Source organism: Octopus bimaculoides, chromosome 9 (assembly GCF_046866305.1).
Source record: "Octopus bimaculoides isolate indiv1 chromosome 9, ASM4686630v1, whole genome shotgun sequence".
NCBI lineage: Eukaryota > Metazoa > Mollusca > Cephalopoda > Octopoda > Octopodidae > Octopus > Octopus bimaculoides.
This window is the reverse complement of record NC_142936.1, coordinates 10,811,718-10,836,350: the sequence shown is the minus strand read 5'-3', so window position 1 is coordinate 10,836,350 and position 24,633 is coordinate 10,811,718. Positions and strand designations below refer to the sequence as shown.

Below are 24,633 nucleotides of genomic sequence, written 5' to 3'. Positions count from 1 at the left end.
TCTTTCTTTACAGGAATCTTATTTTAATAGTGTGTTTTTCTTGCACAATTAGGAGCAGCTCCGCTTGCCTAGAATATCTGCAATGGTTTCAAAAGGTTTTGTGTTTTTGCGTTTTTCTATTGTATTGAAAGCGATCTATGTAATATGTGTCGTGCATACCGTAAATCCTAGAGTATAGTCCGCCCTTGAATATAATACGCGGGGGATTTTTAGGGGGCTGTACCTCTGAAACACCGAGATCGACTTCGCGGGCGAAATGCTTAGCGGTATTTCGCCTGCCTTTACGTTCTGAATTCAAATTCCGCCGAGGTCGACTTTGCCTTTCAGGGTCGATAAAATAAGTACCAGTTGCATACTGAGGTCGATCTAATCGACTGGCCCCGTCCCCCAAAATTTCGGGCCTTGTGCCTAGAGTAGAAAAGAATCGTTAGCATGCCGGGTGAAATGCTGTTACGTTCTGAGTTCAAACTCTGCCGAGGTCGACTTTGTCTTTCATCCTTTCGGGGTCGATAAATTAAGTACCAGTTGCGTATTGGCGTCGATCTAATCGATTGACCCTCTCCCCAAAAATTTCGGGCCTTATGCCTGGAGTAGAAAAGAATCGTTAGCACGCCGGGAAAAATGTCTAGCGGCATTTCGTCCGGCTTCACGTTCTGAGTTCAAATTCCACTGGAGTCCACTTCGCCTTTTATCCTTTCAGAGTCGATAAAATAAGTACCAGTTGAGCACTGTGGTCGATGTAATCGACTCACATAACTCCCCTAAACTTGCTGGCCTAGTGTCAAAACTCAAAACCAATATTTAAACTGTACTCTCTCTTTCTACTGTCTTCCACTAATTGTTAATTGATTGTTTTCTCTTTGTATGCCATTCAGTTGTTTTTCTACTTACGTCAATGCGTTGTTGAATATGTTTACCATCATTTCAGCATGTCTATTAAACAAATGAAGTAGAAGTATTGGATTATATCATTTCCAGATGCCCTAAGTTGTTCGTTTTTTAATGGCGTCTGAATTGAGATTCTTTAGTTGTTTCGGTCTTGCGCAGCTGTTCGTTGTTTTGAACATTTTTTTCCCGTAAAATTTCTCTAAATTCTATATTTATGCATCACTTTTTCTTGATGATGCATTGATTACTGATATATTTTTAACCTATTTATTCCTGAAATTGTTTTGAAGTCGAAGTGTTTGTTGTGTTCGAATATTCGCTGTCGCTTTTCATATCGACAGATTTATTGTTGTTCAGCAAGATCTTTCGTTTCAAGTGTTCTTTCCTTTCGGCTGCGTCTTCTTTTTTATTCTTTTTCCTATTTATATTTCCGTAGCAACTGTCTCTCCATTTTTGTTTTTCTTTTCAACGACTGAGATATTTTTTTTCCTTTTATTTCCCATCTCTTCCTGCATGCTTGTTTACCACGTTACTTGCATGTAATTTTATATTCCCACATGAGATGATCTCAGGGAATTCCCTCTTGCCTTTCTAGCTACTGTTGTTTCTAGATATATTGATTTACTTTGTTTTTGTACTTGGCTTGCAAGGTTCTTGATGTGAACTTGTGTATTGAAACAGATTTTGTTGTATCTCAGGAAGGTCATTAGGCCAATAATAAACAGACGCATTGGTTCTGTTTCATTTCTTTTGTTATTATTATTCAACTAGTTAGCAGTATTTCGTCTGTCTTTATGTTCTGAGTTCAAATTCCGCTAAGGTCGACTTCGCCTTTCATCCTTTCCGGGTCGATAAATTAAGTACCAGTTGCGTACTGGAGTCGATTTAATCGACTGGCCCCCTCCCCAAAAATTTCGGGCCTTGTGCTTAGAGTAGAAAAGATTATTACTCAACAAGCTAATCATTTGGTGGAGGCGCGTGGCTTAGTGGTTAGGGTGTCAGCATCATGATCGCAAAATTGTGGTTTCGATTCCTGGACCGTGCGACGCGTTGTGTTCTTGAGCAAAACACCTCATTTCACGTTGCTCCAGTTCACTCAGCCGGCAAAAATGGGTAACGCTGCGATGGACTGGCGTCCCGTCCAGCTGGGGAACACATACGCCACTGAAATGGGAAACCGGGCCCATGAGCCTGGCTAGGCTTTAAAAGGGTGCGTTTATTTATTATTTATTTTAATCATTTAACCAATTAACTTATCGATTGTATGATTACTCGTTCGGTCAATCAACTAGATTCATCAGTCTTTCGTCACCATTCATGACCTCATCAATAACATGCCCCTATACTTCAGTTTTCCTTCGAAAGAATACTGACGAACCTGGCTGATTGTTTGCTCGACTGAGCGAGTAATAAACCAAGCAATCGATTAGTTAAATGGGTAAATGACAAACTGTTTGACTATTAATAATAAAGAGAAGTGAAATAAAACTAGTGCGTACGTTTAATACTAACAAAATGACCCTCCGAACACAACAAAATATTTGGTCCGTTTTAGTTTATGCCTGTTGCTATTATTTTTACTATGGTTTGACCTGGGTTTTTTATTGTTGCTACTATTTTATAAATAAGCTTTATCCTTCGGTATGTGTGTGGGGGTGGGGGGCGGTATTTCTTACGCCCATAACAATACATTATATCGATTTTAATTGTTTATTTCCATGTACAGACTATTATCATTTTCATAATTTTCACATTTAGAATGTTATATTATCAAATCTTTTTTTTATCTTCCTACTTTTCCTTGGTTTTGCTTTTACTGTATGAATCATAGTTGTTTGCGTCTTTGTTGCGTTTTTACTTCGTTCGTTTTCTCTTTTTTATTATTTCCTCTTTCTTTTAAGTGTTCTATTTCTCTGTTTCATGTTTTGAGAAAGTCTTCTTAGGTTAGCTAATCTATCGCGATCTATGTTTACTTCCATATCAGGAATATTTCCCCTGAAATATATACGTTTCGTCCGTCACTACGTTCTGAGTTCAAATTTCGCCGAGGTCGACTTTGCCTTTCAGCCTTCTGGGGTCGATAAAATAAGTACCAGTTAAACACTGGGGTCGATGTAATAGTCTAATCCCCACCTCCCCCAAGCTACCCTTATGGCAAAAATTTGAAATTATTGTTCAGTAGTTTTATTTTTATAACGTGCTTTCACTTCACTACCGAGCGCAGCTCTGTGCGCCTTGGGTATGTGCTGTGGTTTGCTGTGGTGCTCTTATGTTTACTGTATTGAAAGTGTTTTGCGTAGAATGTGTGCAGTACCCAGTAGTGCAATTTTCTGTATGTTATATATATTTGTAAGTCCTGGTGTTTTTGTTATGTATACACTATTATACATCTCTACGGTCTGGGTTTGTTGTTGTTGTTATTGTTATTATTATTATTATTATTATTATTATTATTATTATTATTATTATTGTTGTTGTTGTTGTTGTTGTTGTTGTTGAAGGCGGTGAGCTAGCAGAATCGTTAGCACGTCAGGCGAAATGCTTAGCGGTATTTCGTCTGCCTTTACGTTCTGAGTTCAAATTCCGCCGAGGTCGACTTTGCCTTTCGTCATTTCTGGGTTGATAAATTAAGTACCAGTTACATACTGGAGTCGATCTAATCCCCCAAAATTTCGGGGCCTTGTGCCTAGAGTAGAAAAGCTTCTTCTTCTTCTTCTTCTTCTTATTATTATTATTATTATTATTATTATTATTATTATTATTATTATTATTATACCAATAGTTTCGTGAATAGAATTGGGGTTTCATATGTTTAACATTGTCGTACATGGTCGAACGGTTTGCTTTTCTGTTTCAGGAGTTATTTTGGTGTTTCGTTGTGTAGATTGTGTAATGTATAGAGTATGCGATGTGCAAGTTGTATTATGAGTATATGACAATTGTGTAGAAGGTGTTGTATTAATTGTTGGCTGGGTGCGGATTGTACCATAACGATAGGCGTCTGTGCTTTATTGTTTGAAGATTGTATAGAGTATGTGTTGCATTGAGTTGTGAAAATAAGTATTGCGTGGGATGTGGGAGGTACCTCAGTGGGGTGTGTTTTAGCTATATCTAAATGTTTAAGCACTGGTATGTTTTACTTTCATATAAAGCTTCTTTTTAGCTGGATTCTAGTTAATATTTCTATGCTTGCTCATACACAGAGAAATCGGTCTTTTCTTTGCATTCCTTTATCGCATTGTTGTTGTTGTTGTTGTTATTATTATTATTATTATTATTATTATTATTATTATTATTATTATTATTATTATTCCTTCGTAACACAGTGTAGGTAGAAATGCACCGGAGTCTTTAGTCATCTGTCAAGTCACAACAAAGACTTCAGACAGATAATATTTTCCTTAAGATGTGCGCTGTGCCCAATAAGGTTGCTTTTTGCAAGATATCAATCTTGCATGGGATTTCCAGTTGCCTTAAGAAGTTTTGAAGTTTCAACTGTATTGAGCCCAAAGTTCCGATCACCACTGGTATCACTTTTACATTACCCTCTCGCATTCCATGCAGTCTTGCCATTTCCACTTTCAATTCGGAGTACTTGGTGATTTTTTCAACCTCTTTACTCACAACATTCATGTCATTTGGTGTGGCTACATCAATGATCTGACAGTATTTGTCTTTCTTATTCAATATGACAATATCCGGCCGACGGTGTTCGATTACACGATCCGTCTGAAAATTACAGTCCCAGAGTATCGTTACTTTTCCATCCTCCTGCTTAACTTTATTTGGTACATGCTCATACCAGATCTCTGTTACTTCATATTGGTATTTACAGCATAAGAGCCAATGAAGATACACCCATACTTTATCGTGGCGGCTCTTGTATTCTTCTCGTGCAAGACTCTCACATCCATTTACCAAGTGGGTCACATTTTCCACATTCTTTCCACAGAGTCTGCATTTCTGGGTGTCAGAGGTTTTATAGAAGTTATACTTCACTGAATTGGTAGCGAGAGCCCGGTCTGGTGCAGCAATGATCAGGCTTTCGGTGGTACGCTTCAAATCACCTCGCTCAAGCCATGCCCACGATGCTGTATTCTTAACGTCCTGTGTATTACATTCAAACTGTCCATGCATTCTCATTTCAAGGTCTTCTTTTCTCTTCTCCTCAGCTCTTTCGTTAAACTCTTCCTTGCCCATCATTTCATCTGCATTTACACCCACATCTTTCACACCATATTTCAGCAGGTCTTCATTACTATTTATCAAATACTCGGCAAGCGTTCTCATTTCACTCCTTATACAATGGTCTATACTAATTAGTCCTCTGTCACCATTCTTTCTCTTCATATACAGTCTATTTAAGTTTGCTTTAGGATGTAGCGCCCCATGCAGCGTCATCAACTTTCTCGTCCTTACTCGGCAATTTCCCTACACCACTTTACGAGGCGGAGTAGGGAACTCAACAAAGATATCCCTCCGTAATTAATTAGAGCATTCTCCCTTATCTCTGTTTTTAAAACCTGGAATTGCCATTGCGGATTGTCATTGCTTTTATGTATTTCCAGAGGCCCAAGCTACCTGGCATAGAGACCATTTAAAGTTCTTAACATTCTCAGGCCGAATTTCATTCTCTCCAGCGGCCTTACTTTATTTCAATGTTTTAATCGCATCTATGACTTCATCTTCTATGAGTTAGTCTTTACCCTTAGATGCATCTCTTATCCACCAGATTTTATTGTGACTGAATTTAGGAGAACAGCAAAATATTCTCTCCACGTCACAAAGATGCTCTCCTTTGCAGACAAAGGAACCTCAGACGAGCTCTTAATGACAGCTGTAGAAGAAATCTTCTTGTTATGAAGCCGGTGGATGGTCTACCAGAATACTTTATTGACTAATCTAAAGTTAAAATACTGCTTCAACCCGAAGTCCTCCCGTGATTTAGCGTTTGGACATGCATAAAATATTCTTATCTACTCTAGGTATAAAGCCCGAAATTTTGGGGAAGGGGGCCAGTCGATTAGCTCGACTCCAGTACGCAACTGGTACTTAATTTATCGACCCCGAAAGGATAAAAGAAAAGTCGACCACGGTGGAATTTGAACTCAGAACTTAAAGGAAGACGAAATACGGCTAAACATTTCGCCCGGCGTGCTAATGATTCTGCCAGCTCGCCGCCTTGAGAGACATTAAATATTATTTATTTTATTGTTACTGTTCTCTTTGCATATTCCTCGGGTCATACTATTTTAAGCTTCAATTCATACCTGATTTCATATGCTTCCATGCACTTGCAGTATCACTAAGTTTTTTTTGGGTTTTTTTCATAATTGTTGCAGGTTTAATTTTTGATATAATACAGTTTCTATATATATACAACTTGAAAAACTCGAATAAACGATAAAATCTAAAAAGTTACTTTGTGTGATCATTCTTGCGTAGTCGCATAAAATTTGCAGATCCATTAGAAAAGAAAATATTTGTATATTCATGTGCACATTTTTGCAAGTCACGTGTCATGAGAACACTGGTTTCGTTATATATGGAATAAAGTATATATTTATACAGTCTGAAGAAAACAAAGTAAAAACCGAACAAGTTTTGTATCAGCATTATTGTGTTTAATATTTATCGTTTGACCTTGTAGATTTATTAATATAAAGCAAATATCTACAGGCATTTTCATCGTTCTCAAAAAATCATAAACTGACAAAAGAAATACGAAACCAAACTCATAATATTCCAAGTTATCTCACGAATGTTTAGTATAGTTAAAAGCTATTAACTTGAATTATTTTCCTTCTGTTCTTGTGTTACTGGTTTCAGCCATTGTGCTGCTGCCATGGTGGGGCAATTGCATTTGATAACAATACTTTTAACTTGTTATTTATTTCATCGTTCTGGTAAAATACGGTAATGCAAACGGGGCATAGACATAAAGGGAGATCATTTACTCGACATTAATACTGCAAGGTATCTCCATTCCTCCTAACTCTGGTATACATACATACATAAATACATATATACACATACACACACATATACACACATATATACATACATACATACATACATACATACATACATACATACATACATACATACATACAAGGCACTTACTTAGGCCCCTCGCTCACTATGGAGTATAAACCATCGACGACTTTTCTCTACTATTTCTGACAGTGGTCTGCCTTTTCTGCTTCTCTCCAGTTAGATCTGTGGAGGCGCAATGGCCCAGTGGTTAGGGCAGCGGACTCGCGGTCATAGGATCGCGGTTTCGATTCCCAGACCGGGCGTTGTGAGTGTTTATTGAGCGAAAACACCTAAAGTTCCACGAGGCTCCGGCAGGGGATGGTGGTGAACCCTGCTGTACTCTTTCACCACAATTTTCTCTCACTCTTACTTCCTGTTTCTGTTGTGCCTGTAATTCAAAGGGTCAGCCTTGTCACACTGTGTCACGCTGAATATCCCCGAGAACTACGTTAAGGATACACATGTCTGTGGAGTGCTCAGCCACTTGCACGTTAATTTCACGAGCAGGCTGTTCCGTTGATCGGATCAACTGGAACCCTCGACGTCGTAAGCGACGGAGTGCCAACAACCAGTTTGATCTCTTCTTCTTCGACTCTGTTTTTATGTTCAGTTAAAAACAATATTTCATTAATCTGATGGGTTACTCTATACCTTTGTAAAGTACATAACCTTTTTTATGCTTTACAACCTCTCCATGTTCACTTCTTAAACTTCAGTACTTCATCAAGCATTGCCAACCCCGCAAAACAAGCTCTGCAAGCACAAAAGAATACGCGACGCGCGTTTGTGTGTGCATATGTGTATTTGTATGAGTGTGTATATACATGCAGGTATTATTTTATCTTTTAACAGATCATTGTTATATCGAGTGTGGTAACCTACGAACCGTTGGAATATATAAGCTCCAAACACCATTACATCTACCCTCTCCATGCTAATGTTATCGGTTGGCTAATCGCAGGAGCATCGATGGCATTCATCCCAGCTATGGCAATTTATCAAATGACCAAATATGAAGGGACATTTAAAGAGGTGAGTTTCATTTCTATATCTTACGCTATTTTTCTTTCTTGTTTTTTTACTTGTTTTAATTAAATTTTTACTGAGCTCATTGTCATCATTGTAGTCCATTATGGGTGATAGTAACTGAAGAGATGACAAAATAAAAATATATGTAGTCTTGAAAGCTCAGTATAGACATAGAAGTCCTAATGGCTTAAGACAAACAGAACGATTCTGGAGCTTTGCTCTATCAGGGGTACGAAAGCAAAGTTAATGCTATATGTGTAACAGTAAGAGCAAGTGGAGAGTTTGTTTTCCAGAAAAACTAGAGAGAGAGAGAGAGAGAAACAGACAGACAGACTGAGAGGCAGACAGTACCATCATTATCAATAGGCTCCGAATGTTCTTGTTTCAACAGCACCACTGGCTGAAACTCTGAGAATGGTAAAAAAAACTCGCATCGCCCTCAGAAACTGGTAAAACTTCTTACCTGTGCGTCAACAACCGATTGTGACTGGGGAGGAGAGGAGGGATAATTTCTTGATTGATTCCTGAAAATGAAGACAAAGCGGTTCACTCCAAAGTTTCCAGAGTTGCGACCGAAGCCTCCTTACGAGCAACAACTTCCGTGATTTGCTACTGTGGATTTCCTCCTTTCAAACCCTATGGACAGAAATATGTAAATGACTTTTATTGGCACATGTGTAGCAGCTGGACTTTCTGCCTACTTGTGATTAGAACTGTCTTTCTTCTCAGTATCTACCATAGTACAAAACTCGTCTTGTGCAAACATTTTTTTGTGATTTCTTGAGGGCGTAAGGACCTGCATGTATGCCCATGGTGGCTTCATATCGAACGATACGTCGAACCTGACTTCCTGCGCATATTGCATCGCGAAAGTAGTTACGAGTCAAGAGTAGATGCAGTGACAGTGACACTCGTCTTTCGAGTGTGACCAGTTTATGGGCAGCCGTGTCTCGTACTATTTGGGCTTGTTCTTTCACCTTCTCAGTTTCAAAGATGGTGTATATCATCCTGTATCTATCTCCTACCTCTCCCAATGAAAACGAATATAATATAGTTTTACAAAGTATGTGCGTATGTGTGAATGTTATTAATGTTGATGCTATTTTATTGATAAGCATATTGTCTGCAATGTTAACTTTTTTAATGAGATGCAACTGATCTGTATGTTCTGTGGTATTTGTTACAAGATTCATCATTGGAAAAGTATTTATTTATCACATCTAACTAAGGCGGTGAGCTAGCAGAACCGTTAGCACGCCGGGTAAAAGTTTTAGCAGCTTTTCTCCCGTCTTTACGTTCTCAGTTCAAAGTGCGCCGAGGTCGAGGGTTGAATGAAACCGACTAGTTCTCTCCCCCAAAATTTCAGGCCTTGCGTCTATAGGAGAAAGGATATATTACATCTAATTTGATGTTCGAATCATGTCATGGAGAAAATAGTGTTTCGTTTTGTTCACCAGAGGACAGCATATCCTGATTTCTACCAAGGTAAACCTTCATTAGCCTACACACTTTCACGGCCTTCGTTGTGTTTATTCTATTTCAATCCCTCTTCACTTCACCTATAAATCTTATGGTCGATTTTATATTACAACATGTCGGGATTAATAAACTGATATTAATAATGCACCGAGAAAGATTTGCAGCGACCAAATATTCTGATATTTTGGAGATGAGGTAGGGAAGGAGGTTAGTGTGTTATACAGAATAAGTTCTGTTTTGCTGTGTCATATTACCGTGAAAAGATTATGCCTGAAGTGTGTTATGTGCATTGTGCTATTAAACTAAACGTGTATAGATTTTGAGTGCTGCGGAGCTATTTTTGGACTTTATATATATATAAAATTGTATGACTTGAAAGGCTTTTTATGTTTTGACTTCTATGACCTGAAAGAGCTTGTTTTAATTTGTCTGCCTGGACAAATATGTCTCTGATTATCGTACACATGTAACTGTTCCCATAATGATGCTGACACATGCTTAACAATACTATTAGGATATTAAAACTGTCAAATTATCAGAATCGTTAGAGCATTTGATTGAAAGCTTTGAAAGTACTCGTTTAGACTTTCAGTTCCTCGAATTCAAACACTACTGAGGTCGACGGTGTTGTTCGTCCTTTTTGAGATGATAATGTGCCAATTTAGTACTCGGGTTGATTCTTGTAAGGTGGTTAGAGTGCCGAACGAAATACCTTGTGGTATTTCATCCGGTTCTGTACGTTTTAGTCACAGTTTCTGAGCCGATGTCAACTTTGTCTTCTATCCTTCTGGAGTCGATAAAATAAAGTATCAGTCAAGTACTACTGTTGGTTTAATCGACTAACCTTTCTCAATTTTCTAGCATTGTGACTATATATAAGATAATTATTATCAGGGCATTAGATGACAGAAAGGATAGAGTGACGATATTCAGTTTCGTGTTCTTACCTTTTGAGTTCGAAATTCACCAGCGTCGACTTTGTCCTTCATATTTTTCGCCTGTTTTCTTGACGTGTACCTGAGTTGATTAAATTAAGTGGACGCTTCCTGAACCAACCATTATGATAGTGGGTTTACAAAATGATAGAACACCGGTTTAAATATACTCAAAATATATAATTTTATCCTGTACTTTCTGAGTTCAAATCCGACTTTACTGTTATTCCATGACTAATATAATAAGTTAACAGAAAACATTGTGATATATTCAATGAGCTAATAAACTTCTGAATAATGTGTGACTTTGTGGCAATGAATTAATCATTATTATAATTTTTATTTTTAGAAACTCGCCCTCTGTATATCACCTGAGTGGGAACATAGCGAGATTCGACGGACTAAATTTGTGAAAAGATTTGAGGTATATATAACATTTTACTTCGCATAACGTAAAGAGAAATATTAATGTAAATTATTTTGTTATTAAAACCCTATTTTTTTTTCCACACCAACTAACACCCTTAGAAATAATTTTAGTTATAGGATATAGTAATACTTGAAATTAGGTGTCCGGTCTCTGACTTATTTGGAAATAATCTGGATCATTACATATTTGAAACTAAACGATGAGAAACATTTTCATGTTCTTGATTGTAGACTAAGATTGTTAAGTGAAACAATAATTTTCTAATAATAATCTGTCTGGCGTGACACTAAATTCGGATTTTATTTATTATTTAAAAGATTTCTTACTGACTGTAGATGTATATTCGAAAATTAAAAGGACCACTCAAATTTTGGAAATTAGATTTACTTCAAACTAGGTGTGGTTTTAAAAAGGTTCTTAGTAAACTAGCTTCTCAAGCAAATATCATTACTAATTTTAGCATAAAAAGAGTACTCAATCTGAGGACTTTAAGGCGATCGTAAAAAATCGTTGTTAGTGAGATACAGTGACCTCATGACTCTTCAACAAATCTTAACAGATGTACAACCTGTTTATTTTAGAGTAGTGGAAACGGCTCAAGACAGTGAAGCTTGCTATCGCCAGCAATAAGTTGTCTTAGGAAATACTGAACACTCAGTATCCTAATGCACCTTCCTGTCTGTGTGTATCACAATGTGGGCTGGCTAACCAGTTTAGGCCGGAATAACTCGAGAATGAGGAATTTTTCATAAGCGCAGAAGGCTGATTTCGGAACTAACCGTATCATTACAAATGCGCTAAAAATACGGCACTACTATTAATGTAATCATAAAATGAATGAGTAGGGAATATATATTTCATATGAAACAAAAAGCTGTTTCGTTTTGCTTCTGTTGAAGCGCACAAATATATCCTAGTCGTTTCCTACAATTAGTTTACTTGTTCATCGTCTATCAATCCGGTATTTTATTCCTTCTAGCATCCTAGTATAAATCTTTACCTGGCCAATTTGTGTTCAACGCAGATGGGCTAATGAAACAATAGTAGTAACATATTGAGAGTTGCAAAAGAGTGAGTAAAGTACAAGACAACATACTGAATGACCAACGATTGGTATTTTGTCATTCGTATTGTACTCTCTCCACAGCCAAGATACTTAGCATTCAAAGTTTCAGTTCACGTAGTTTTAAACAGATAACACATGTTGATATAGCTTACCATAGTAGGTAGTGGCAACACTGGAAATCAGACGAATGTTTTGTTGGTAAGTACTATTCAGTTCTCTTGTTGATTTAACTGAAAATGACAGTCTAATCCATATGCACATATCTTTAAATATGAAGATGGTAGCTATTTCATTATGTGTTTGCTATAATTAATATAAGATCGATTTAGTCAACAATATTAGTATCCTCCAAAGACAATAGGATCTTATGCCAAGAGAAGAAAAATCAATACAGTTACATGGAATCTATTTAGTACCGTATTTGATGACATATATGATGTAATATTTTACCAAAAAGAAAATCTTAAAATGTCATCGCGTGTCCTATATTTGAGGTTGATACGATACTACATGCTTCAATGCACTAAAACCTTTTTCCCCGAAATGCACAGCTGAAATTGGGGTATGTCTTTTATGCTATCTGTCTAAATATGGGCTATCCTTACTTCCGTTTTCATTGAATCTATGAATCTATGATAACGCTTAACTTTTTTTTCTTTTCATTATCATTTCAGACCAGTCATTGGACAGCATTTTGAGAGAAAACGGTGTTCCAAAACAAAAAAAAAAATTGACACATCATTGGTCTGCAGACATTTTATTCTCGATGATAACCATCGGATGACAACTTTCATGTCTCGATATGTTGCAGATATTCGTTTTTATTTGTTATATTTTTTTTTTCAATCTTATATCACCAATTTTCTATATGAACTCCTGTAGGGAAAAACAAAACGATACGTCCTGTCAGACGTGGAGTTGAGTTTCAAATGAAACTACCACACACTCATATAAAAACTAACTAGAAGAGAAAGAGAAACAAGGACAACAACGACGACGATGACACTACTACAACTACTACTACTACTGCTACTACTACTCCGCTCTCTCACTCAATAATAATAATAATAATAATAATAATATAATAATAATAATAATAATAACAATAATAATAATAATAATAATAATAATAATAATAATAATAATAATAATAATAATATATTAATAATAGTAAATGAAGAAAAAGAAACATTAACAGAGAGAAACGAATATAAATGCAACGGCATTGAAAATTGTCCAAATTGCATGTATGTATATTACAGAGATTAAAAAAAGTGACAGTGATTTTCAAATGATTTAGAAATGTTATGAGCTACAACGTGAAATCCAAATCGATTATCATATGTGCACACACTACACACATATACACACGTACATATACATACACACACATACACACATACATACACACACATACACGCATTTATGCACATATCGCACATACACTCCAATGCATACACATGAATACTCACAAACTGCGAGAGAGATGAATAGATATCTAGACATACAGATAGACGGATGGATGGACACACGGGCAGATAAATGGATAAATGCATTCATGGATAGATGGATAGATGGATAGATGGATGGATATGCATGTACATATACATATATTTCTGTTATACACTTGAAAAGAATGAGTCATCATACATTGAAGATAAACTTCAGTAAGTGTAGCCACTACCTGTTAATCATTAGAAACTAAATATATTAAGAATGATAGGTTTTTGTCCAACTTTAATATATTCCTCCTAGTTTTAGACTTCATTTAGATGAAGGTGATGACGACGACAATGATGACGATAATTATGATAGCTTATGATCATTATGGTGACTTTTATTTTCTTAATCATTTAATAATAATAATAATAATAATAATAATAATAATAATAATAATAATAATAATAATAATGGAAAAACTTTCAAAATACAAAGACCTGGAAATAGAGATAACTCGAATGTGGAATCTAAAAACAGAAACAATTCCTATCATAGTAGGTGTCTTAGGTATAATAAAAAAATATTCAGACAAATACATAACAAAAACACCAGGACTTACAAATATATATAACATACAGAAAATTGCACTACTGGGTACTGCACACATTCTACGCAAAACACTTTCAATACAGTAAACATAAGAGCACCACAGCAAACCACAGCACATACCCAAGGCGCACAGAGCTGCGCTCGGTAGTGAAGTGAAAGCACGTTATAAAAATAAAACTACTGAACAATAATAATAATAATCCTTTCTTCATTGGTCATAAGGGCTCATAAATTCCAGCATTGTGAAATACTTTCGTTAAACAACGGAAATATCTATTTTGATACTTCCCTGTCGTAATTCTCATATCTGTTGTTTTCTTGCTTAGATATTGTGCACAGATTTCAAATGGAGGAGAAGGAGCATGCATCCTCTATCAGATATATTTACACATTGCATTATTATTGATTAGGATTAAGAAGGCAGCGAGTTGGTTGAATCGTTATCGCGCCGGACAAAATGCTTAGCAGCATTCCTTCCAGCTTTGCATTCTGATTTCAAATGCTACCGAGGTAAACCTTACCTTTCATCCTTTCAGGGTCGATAGAATAAGTACCAGTTGAGCTCTGAGGTTTTACGTAATCGAATAAATCCCTCCTCGCAAAATTTCAGGCCTTGTACCTATAATCGAAAGGATTGATTAGAATTAACATGCTCAACAAACAATATCGAACAGCAGCGAAGATCAAGAACAAAATGAACAATGTTGAACTACGTGCAATATTAACGAACTGCTAATAAGAAACACTCATAAAAAGAAGTACTCAAAATGCAAAGCCTGAAACTTACTCAGTCTATTGATAATGCAAAATGGCCGATTACGTTGCCCTATTTGTTACAAGTTCATCATTATGACTACACTGTGAATCAGAGGTTATTTCAATAATGGTAAACTGTGAGTCATTCTAGATAATTGTAGAAAAAGAACGAGTTACATTGTAAATATGATCTCTGAATTTTAATGTTTCTTTTGGTATGAATAACACCTTTGGGTTGTAGAAATTAGAGGTTAATTTCGTGTAACTGGAGCTTTAGAACTTATGATGCGTTTTAGATGAGTGAAAATACAAACTATTTTTCATATAAGTCTTGCACGATACGAAACTCCGTTTTACAAACACGATCATATATATATATATATATATATATATATATATATATATATATATACACACGCACACGCACACACACACACACACACACACATACACACACACACACACACACACACACACACACACACACACACACACACACACACACACACATATATATATATATATATATATATATATATATATATATAATTATGGATAAAGGACTGTTAGAATTATCTGAAGCCAAGAATAACTTTAAACTTATTTTAGAGATCAGCGTGGTCTAAGTCTTTAAGAAAATGAAGGCAGTGGAGGTGACCGACACATCTAAATACCGGAATGGAAGCATTAAGGAATCTATTTCATCAGAATCGATAAAATAAATATCATCAATGTTATGCAAAAATTTAGGGCTGCGAGCTGACAGAATCGTTAGCGCGCGAGGCAAAATGCTTAGCTGTATTTCCTCAGTCCTTACGTTCTGAGATCAAACCTCTTAATTCCTACCTCGAAATTACTGGCTTTGTACCAAAATTAGAGACCAATATTAAGCAGAAATTATAATCAACTATACTATTTCTTTCTCTTTCTCAAAAGATGAAACCATGAGTCGAGTAAAAATAAATCAATATTAGATATAGTGAGGGGTGATAGATATGGATGAAAGAGAAGAGCATTGGATTACAGAAATTACTTTCGGCGCTATAGGTTCCACGTTCAAATCGCTCATACGTCGAGCATTGCTTCATCTTTCCAGATGTTAATGAAATACTAGCTGTAATACACTCAATTCGAATCAGTCGAATATGCCCACCCCACCTTACCAAACGATAGTGAGCGTAGAGATAAAATCAATATTAGATCTAATCAATAAGTACTATATTTTCTATGTTGAAGAAAATACTAATAAGCCTATTATCATATAGTCTTGCAAGGCGAAAAATTAAAACCAGTTTGACGAATGTTACTGATGAACTCAATATCTGTCTAACTATCACTACTTCCATTAAAAATTTTAATTCGTGTCAAGTGAAATTTGTGTCCTATGGAAAAAAAATCGGAAATATTTTTACCCATCTATAATAATCTATCTAGTTTGTTATAGTTTTCGGACCTTTTTGTAGTTTGAATTGTGAAGTAAGTTTGGATATATTCTATATGAAAGATTATTTTTAATTAATTGTCTAACCCTCGAAAAACCAAATAGAGAACTGATAAAATATAACAGGAAGTATAACAAATGTTTGAATGATTTTAAAAACATTGTGAAACCTTTTTAACCACACAGTTCTATTAGGGTAAAAGAGGACTATATAAGAATTTTGTTTCTGTCAAAACTTATCAATCCAGTAACGAAAAATTTGTTTTGAAATGGATTTTTTTCAAAGTAAATATCATTCATCATTGATAAGCAGATATAATATACGTTTCATGTTTCATCTCTCATGTTTTTCTAGTTATGACACATCAGATCACTCGACCTATACATGCATGCCAACACGCACACGCACACATACACACACGCGCGCACTAACACACACATGTATATAATATAGAAAAGAACCAGACATGTTTTAATATGTTTATTACTGTTTTCTTTGTTGTCTTCAATCCCCTTACATACCATTCATATCTGTTTTTTTTTCATTGGTTCGTAGAAATCAACAAGGATATTAGTTGGTTTGCTGTTCAGTTCGATTTGTCACAGTTCGGAGAACGTTAAAATATGTGTATAGAGGACAGAAACTATGAATAAAGTATAAGAAAGAAAAACTTTGAGGTCATTGTTGTTGCTTTTATCTGAGGTGCGCCACCAATACTTAAAATGCGCTTTTTTTATACCACTTTTATTTAAATCGTTGCTTAAGTGTATGAGTATGTCTATGTCAGAGAGACAGAGAGAGAGGGGGGAGAGGAGGTAGTGTGTGTATGTGGGAGAGAGGGAGAGAGAGAGTGTGTGTTTTATTTATTGCACAACTTTATATATGCAAGCATAAAGTATGCATGAATAGATAAGTATATATGTGTGTGTGTGTGTGTGTGTGTGTGTGTGTGTGTGTGTGTGTGTGTGTGTGTGTGTGTGTTATATATATGTGAATATATATATATATATATATATATATATATTATAAGGTTTTTAACTTTTAAATTTTCATATTCAAAAGAGACAGAGACTTCAAATTCGATATATCGATTTATTCAATAAATCGATATATCGAATTTGAAGTCTCTGTCTCTTTTGAATATGAAAATTTAAAAGTTAAAAACCTTATAATATAAATTTAAACTGTGAGAACGACCCTTAAGGAATCTAGTTAATGATCCCCTTAGGTAAGTTCTTATGCTATATTGGTAGCGGTTGCTACATCCTCTGGAAAACTATTATATATATATATATATATATATATATATATATATATATATATGGGAGAATTTACGAAAAAAACAACAGACGAAGACAGGTGGCGTAAACAACAAATAGATGTATTAGTTTATATATATATATATATATGTATATATATATATATATATATATATATATATATAGAGAGAGAGAGAGAGAGAGAGAGAGAGACGAAGACAGGTGGTGTAAACAACAAATGGATGTATAAGTTTATATATATATATATATATATATAATTAAAGCTCAGTTGAATTAAGTACTTAACTTGAAGCACCCAATCAGTTCGGTATTATCCGCACACCTCGTACTGCATTACTACTTCATTGCTTATTTTGATCAAGGAAAAAAGTGGAGAGGCATCACATGATCTTCGCTATTCACGATTCCTAAAACCATGGCAGTTGCTGGAAATTTCGTGTGCATTATTCTGGGTAATTCATAAGGATCTGCACATAAACACCTGTCATTTCTTCTGTTGGAATTTTGAACATGGCCAAAGCTTTTTTCGTCAGAGAAAAACCAAAGCATACCTTGTTCATGAGGGTTTTACACTTTGTTAAGTAACCATTTTGAACGGATGAGACAGTTTTCTTGTGTCTTTGCAAACACGAATTGGCCTTTCCTCATTACATAGGACTCGTATCGAATGTCACGATGTACCACAGTTCTGAGAGTCCACTCTGACACCCGAAGTATTTTAGCAATGGACTACTCATTAATCTTCTGGGGTTTTCATCGATAATGTGTTAAACATGTTGTATAAATTCTGGTGTCCTTTTAGTGTCTGAGCGTTGTGAATGATTTTGTTTCCTTTTTGATACAGGTGAAATATTGCCATCACATTCCTCCAGTTCCAACAGAACTTTGTGTACAAATGATCTTGCAACATTTGGAAAGTTGCTAATTTTTAAATCATTGTGGTTTGCATGTATAGCAACTATGACTGCTTGTCTTTTCATTTCTTGAGTTAGCATATCTTGAAAGGGTTATCTGAAAAAAAAATAACACTTTAAATTATTTGAAGGTGTAATGAACTAAAAACGAAATGTTCTCAAATACCCCATCGCACCCTGTATATTACGACGAGCTTCTTTCAGTTTCCGTCTGCCAAATCCACTCACAAGGCCTTGGTCATCCCGAGGCTATAGTAGAAGGCACTTACCCAAGGTACAACGCAGTGGGATTGAACCTGGAATCATATGGTTGAGAACCAAACTTCTTACCACACAGTCACGCCTGCATATTACTATAATATGATGGTGGAGAACCTGGAGAATCATTAGAGTGTCAGATTAAGTACGTTACGGTATCCAGATTGGATAAAATAAAAGACTAGTCTAATGTGGTGAATTAGAAAAATTGTCAGAGCGTCGGACAAAATGAATCCATTGTATCAGGCTGAGTAAAAAGTAAGCAACGTTTTGAAAAATAAAATTCATCACAATATATTTCAACAATGCGGTAATTTTATTCATCAAAGTAAGTACCATTACAATCAACACATTTTTGCCTACGAGTTACAAGTTTGTTTATTCCGGTATGTTCCTGCAGTAATGGTTTTTCCAGGTTTTAAGAAGTTATAGTGGATGATCCCAACAGTACACTACCAAACAGTCAGCGTTGCCTTTTTTTGAAGAGCTCGCGTTTAGGGAAGGTTTTCGGTCCTTCGTTTTGGTCCAACTACTGCGAAGGACGTCTTTTATTATTGTATAGAATCCACTTTCCATCGCAAGTTACAATACGGTCGAGAAATGGATCGGTCTGGTTACGGAGAAGAGGAGAAGAGCAAATTTCATATCTGCGCATTTTCTGATTTTCATTCAAATCGTGTGGTGCTCATTTGTCGAACTTTTTTGGTTTTCCGGTCGCATGCAAATGGTTGCAGGCAGTTTTCTGGCTAACTTGAAGTTCTTCTGCCAGTTCCGGTAGATCTTACGTAAGCTTAGACAGAGGTTAGATATTTGTATGGGATGCGCTCTGAGAAGGAATCTACGTCTGTGGAGCAATTTCATCAATGTTAAATATATTAAGTCAGATCATGATGGTAGGTCATCAAAGATTGTGACGTTGAGTATTTGTGAGTTCCTTGATGCGTATAGTTATTGTGTATTGAAGAAGGCTAAGTTCTCACTTTCGCTCATTGAAGTATATATATGTCATTCCACCACAACATCACTTATTGCTTCTCTAGTTTCAACTGTACGCCTCTTGTTACTTCTATAAGGATTAGCTCGATATGCAGAGAATAGCAGTCAAATTTCCCTTAAATCACAACACCGACATCATAAAAAAGGGAAATGACACATTAAATAAGGTAACCAAAATAATCTCCATCCCTGCCCACCTCCAAAATCACTGAAGAATCATAGCTGGAGTGACTCTGGGCAAAGGTCTTCTCGACACTAAACCAAACAACAACAGTGATAATTTTAGAATGCCACTAGACTGAGATATAATTTCCAATCAACAGGACGGACAATGAAATAAAACAGGTTATTTTAAAGCTTGAAATAAATATCCTTTATTATTGAGATAGAGAAGAAACAAGTGTGATTAATGATCTGTCATACTTTTCTCAAAGGCTTGTTATTTGTCTAGTTGAAGTGAAATGCTTTCAGCTTGGAAATTAAGCTATTTAGAATGTTTTTGATTACGTGTGTGCGTCCGTGTATGAGTGCACGCACAGAAAAGTGTTTGTAGGTATGTGAGTTATTTTCCTATACAGGAAATTTATGCTAATATTTCTTTTTATCAAATGCAGATTGCTCCATGATCTGAAAAATGAATATATTTATTTGTTTTTGCCGAAGCCAAACAAAAAATTTTTAAAAGTAGCTTGTTTTAAGGAGTGGTCAAAATGGGAAATGTGATACGGTTTTGCCAAGGCCATTCAATTGCTATAAGTGGTTCGAAATTATTTCAACCTGTCTTGAATTATGAAACAGTTCAAAGAGATTGCATAGAAAAATAGGAATTTCAGATATAAACGAATAACTGCTAATAACTTCCTAAATTTACACACATGAATAAAGTGTATAGATATTGCATAGGTGTGTTAACGTATTACTTTAGTTGTGGCTAGATTCTTTACTCTTATGCTATTGCTTGATAGCTATTGATAGTTGATATAACAAGTTTTGTGTAGGTCCGTTGTTGGTTTAGCGAAGCTTCAAAAGTTTCTGGAACAAACAACCCACCTGTAAGCAGGGCAAAGGTATGTGCATATTCACCTGCTACCAATGCAACCAAGCGTATCATACAAAAGAGCTATTATTATCTTTTACAAAATCACATGGTCGGGAAATTCAAGGAGTGGAGAACAGTCGAAAATATTAATCTCGGTACTTAACTAGTATCTACCTTACAGACCTTGGAAGCATGAAAGGCAAAAATAACGTTAGTATCCAGAATTTTTTATTTTTAGCAATGATACTGCAATATTTGGAAATTGTAAGATGGTGAGCTGGAAGAATTGTTAGCGAATCAGGAAAAATTCATAGCGATATTTCGTCCGTCATTACGGTCTAAGTTCAAATTTCGCCGAGGTCGACTTTGTCTTTCATCCTTTCGGTGCCGATGAAATAAATACCAGTTGAACATTGGGATTGATATAATTGACTTATCCCACTTCCCAGAATTTGCTGGCCTTGAGCTAAAATTTGAAACCAATATTTAGAACTTGTGGTTTCTAAAATTGTCATAATGTTCAACGCATTTGGTTTTAATCTTTTCTCTTGTCAAGTAGGAAGTAAAAGGTGTCATCAAGAATCCAAGCAAACCAGTAATTGCTATAATTGCTATTTTCAGAAACCGTTGCGCAGTACAGTAATTGCGCTATACAATTGCCCAGAACAATCTAACATTACATTATTTATCTCCTCATGGCAGCTGAATTTGTGAAACTCTGCTACGAATTCTCTTATCAATTTATACGGAAAGGACTGCTGACATTGTGATACAGCTGAATCAACGTAGTAGCATTTAGAGAGTTGTAGTATTAGCAACAGATATAGGCAACGAATAGGCAGAAACGTTAGGTAAAATACTTTGTGGTATTTATTGTGGCTCCGTACGTTTTATGCTCAATCACGCCAAGGTTGACTTTGCTCATCGATCCTTCTCGCTTGGATAACTCAGATACTAGCCATTAGCGAGGAGTTGACGGAATCATAAAAATGTTATACAAGATACCTTATAATACTTGATCCTGCTTTTCCGTCTTGATTTAAAATTTTACTGTGGCCTACTTGGATGGTAAACAATCCTTCGCTCCGTTTAACACCAACATCCATCATTCGGGTTCCCCTTGTAGAGCCCGTCCCTTCCTCCAGCCTCGGAGGACCTGAAAAATAGTTGTGAGCGCTACTTTTCCCTTGATTAAACAAAACAGGGGAAGTTACGGAGGCATATTGGTACATATTGCAGTGCAGTAGTTAATGTTGTACTGGGTTGGTATAATAGCAGCGATATCACAACTCATTGGAGTGGTTATTGGCCATAGAAAGTAAACTAAATAGTCTAGTCCCAATAGCAGTTAATCTGACAATATAAGAAATGAAAGAGAATCCATTGATAGCGAACTCACTGGATGTAATAGAGTGAAGGTGTTGAATCGTTTGATCTCAGCTTTGAAGATAATGTAATTATCAACAGGTCGATTGCGACTATGATAGAACCTTTTAGATAGAAGCAAAGTGAGCCGAGAAATACTCATGTACGACTTTCGAGATCGAGATATGGCATCCTTTTGATTTAGTCAGCTGCGGTTCTATGACCAGAGATGTAGTGCAAATTTAACAATAAACTGAGTGGCAGTTAGATTACTTCGTTGATCACTTCTATTATGCGAGAATGATTGATTGAATAGGAAATATACAAGGAATTAGCATGTGTTTTTCTTTTTCTTTTCTTTTTTTTATTGATGGTGGACTGATCTACAGCAATGAACCTATAAATGAAACCAAATTTAAAAGATGATCAAAAAGTTTTTAGCTTTGTTTTACTTGTTTCAGTTGTTGGGCAGCGGCCATGTTGTGGCATTGCCTTGACGAGATTAGTCGAACAACTCGACCCTAGAACTTGCTTTTTTAGTATCTGCTAATCATGCTGCTGTTCGTGTCTTTTGTCGAACCTACAGACATGTAGAGAAGCCAATGCCAGTTGTCAAGCGGTGATAAGGGTGGGGGACAAACACAAAGATATACGCGTATACACACACACGCACGCACACACACACACATATAATATATATATACATGCATATATATGGGCTTCCACACAGTTTCCGTCTACCAAGTTCTCTTACGAAGCATTCGTACTATTCAACTTTGAGACACAATCAGCTTTTGTTCTGCAATGAATTTTGAGTTTAATTTATTTGTATAAATACCCAAATCTCTATTTTACTTCAGGGAAATTACTGTCAGAGAGAAATGCTTTTTTGTCACTTTACATGTTAGACCAGCGAGGAAAGATGCCTTCCATATTTTTCGTACCTCCAAACCTTGGAGATTTAGATAGCCATTAGGGCTGTGCCACGTCGATCGCCGGGAGAGTTTATGGGGTGCGAAAGTGTTTGTCGGTTTGAGCTGTAAAGAATTCAAATAACCTCAATTCCTCTCTCATTTGTCTCCTTGTTAGAAAAGCGGTTGCATGTACCCTTCCAGTTTACACATGCATTTCCCCCTATTTGGGCGTGAATTTAGAACGAAATTCTCAAGCCGAAAAAAAAGCTGCTTCTAGGTCACTGGACCTGCTAGAAATAGCAGTCAAAATGCCTCAAGCTACGGTGTACCGTCTTAAAAAGAATACATCTTGATCAATGTACTACTTAATAAAAAAAAGTCACCGTGGGAGTGTCTTTGTTTGCCAGGCTGGCCTAGCGACGATACAAAAATCTTTCCCACTCGCCTCTATGTATTCCTTTCTCGCTAAATTTCTTTAGTTCCAAGTTGTTTGTTTCCTTTGTTATTCCAGACCTGTCCTCTCCATTAAACATACACACACACACACACACACACACACACACACACACACATACACACTCACACACACACACACACATATATATATATATATATATATATATATATATATATATATATATATATATATATATACATACATATGCATAATACATATATATACATATACACATACGTATTATATAGATATATACATATGAATGTATATTCATATATACATATACATATATGTATGTGTGACCGCAGCCACTTGGCTGAAACACATAAATAAATAAATATACGTGTGTGTGTATACACATACATATGTGTATGCATGCGTATATATATATATATATATATATATATATATATATATATAACAAGAATAAGAGTGGAGAAAATCACATTTTTAATTGGTGTTTATACCATACATTACCGACGATCGTTCTTGCATGCCAACATATTTAGATATAGAAAAAAAGTATAAAATACCACTCCTAACATAATATTATCAAGGCAGTCTAAAATGGGTTAAATTCAAAGTGAACTAAGAAAATATATCTAATAAATGAATCCATGCAAAAATAACGTTAAGAAAAGCCAGTTTAGTATTCAAGTTTTTAATGACACAAAAAGATAACGACATAATAAAAACAAACATAGTATTCACGACAATTTGTTATCTATCTATTAAATATGCCCAAATTTTTTTTTAGAGAAATTATGCATATTAGATTATAGGAAAAGAAATTATAATTAACGGGTTATAAACTATTGAAATATATGTACGTATGTACAGGGGTTGGACAAAATAATGGAAACACCTTAAAATTTCAAACAAATTTATTTCAATATGGGGTAGGACTGCCTTTGGCAGTAATTACAGCTTGAATTCTACAAGGTATGCACTCGTACAAAGTTTGAATTGTTTTCAAAGGAATTTTTGTCCATTCTTCAGCGAAAACAGTCTCCAGTTCTTGTAGTGATGATGGTGGAGGATATCGACTCCTTACTTGTTTTTTCTAAAATTCACCATAAATGTTCAATAATATTGAGATCTGGGGACTGTGGTGGCCAGATAAGATGTTCAACTTCTCTAGAATGTTCCTCGTGCCATTCAGTAACAACTTTAGCTGTGTGAATTGGTGCATTATCATACTGAAAGATTGCGTTTCCCTCCGGAAACAGTTCTGCAACCATACGATGAATTTGATCAGATAAAATGCTTAAACAGTCTTGACTATTAATTCTGCCATGAA

The 24,633-nt window shown here is 35.7% G+C and overlaps 1 protein-coding gene across 3 annotated transcripts in view; it reads left to right on the top strand.

The window, feature by feature from the left end:
• LOC106877345 (sodium-dependent noradrenaline transporter) overlaps positions 1-16,786 on the top strand; it is a 179,796-nt gene extending 163,010 nt beyond the window's left edge. For all 3 annotated transcript variants that reach the window (XM_089357130.1, XM_089357129.1, XM_089357131.1), the window contains exons 13-15: positions 7,777-7,956; positions 10,717-10,791; positions 12,538-16,786. In XM_089357130.1, coding sequence (XP_089213256.1) covers positions 7,777-7,956; positions 10,717-10,791; positions 12,538-12,561 — 279 coding nt within the window. In that variant the 3' untranslated portion in view covers positions 12,562-16,786. The remainder of the gene's footprint in view (positions 1-7,776; positions 7,957-10,716; positions 10,792-12,537) is intronic.
• Positions 16,787-24,633: the final 7,847 nt, after the last annotated feature.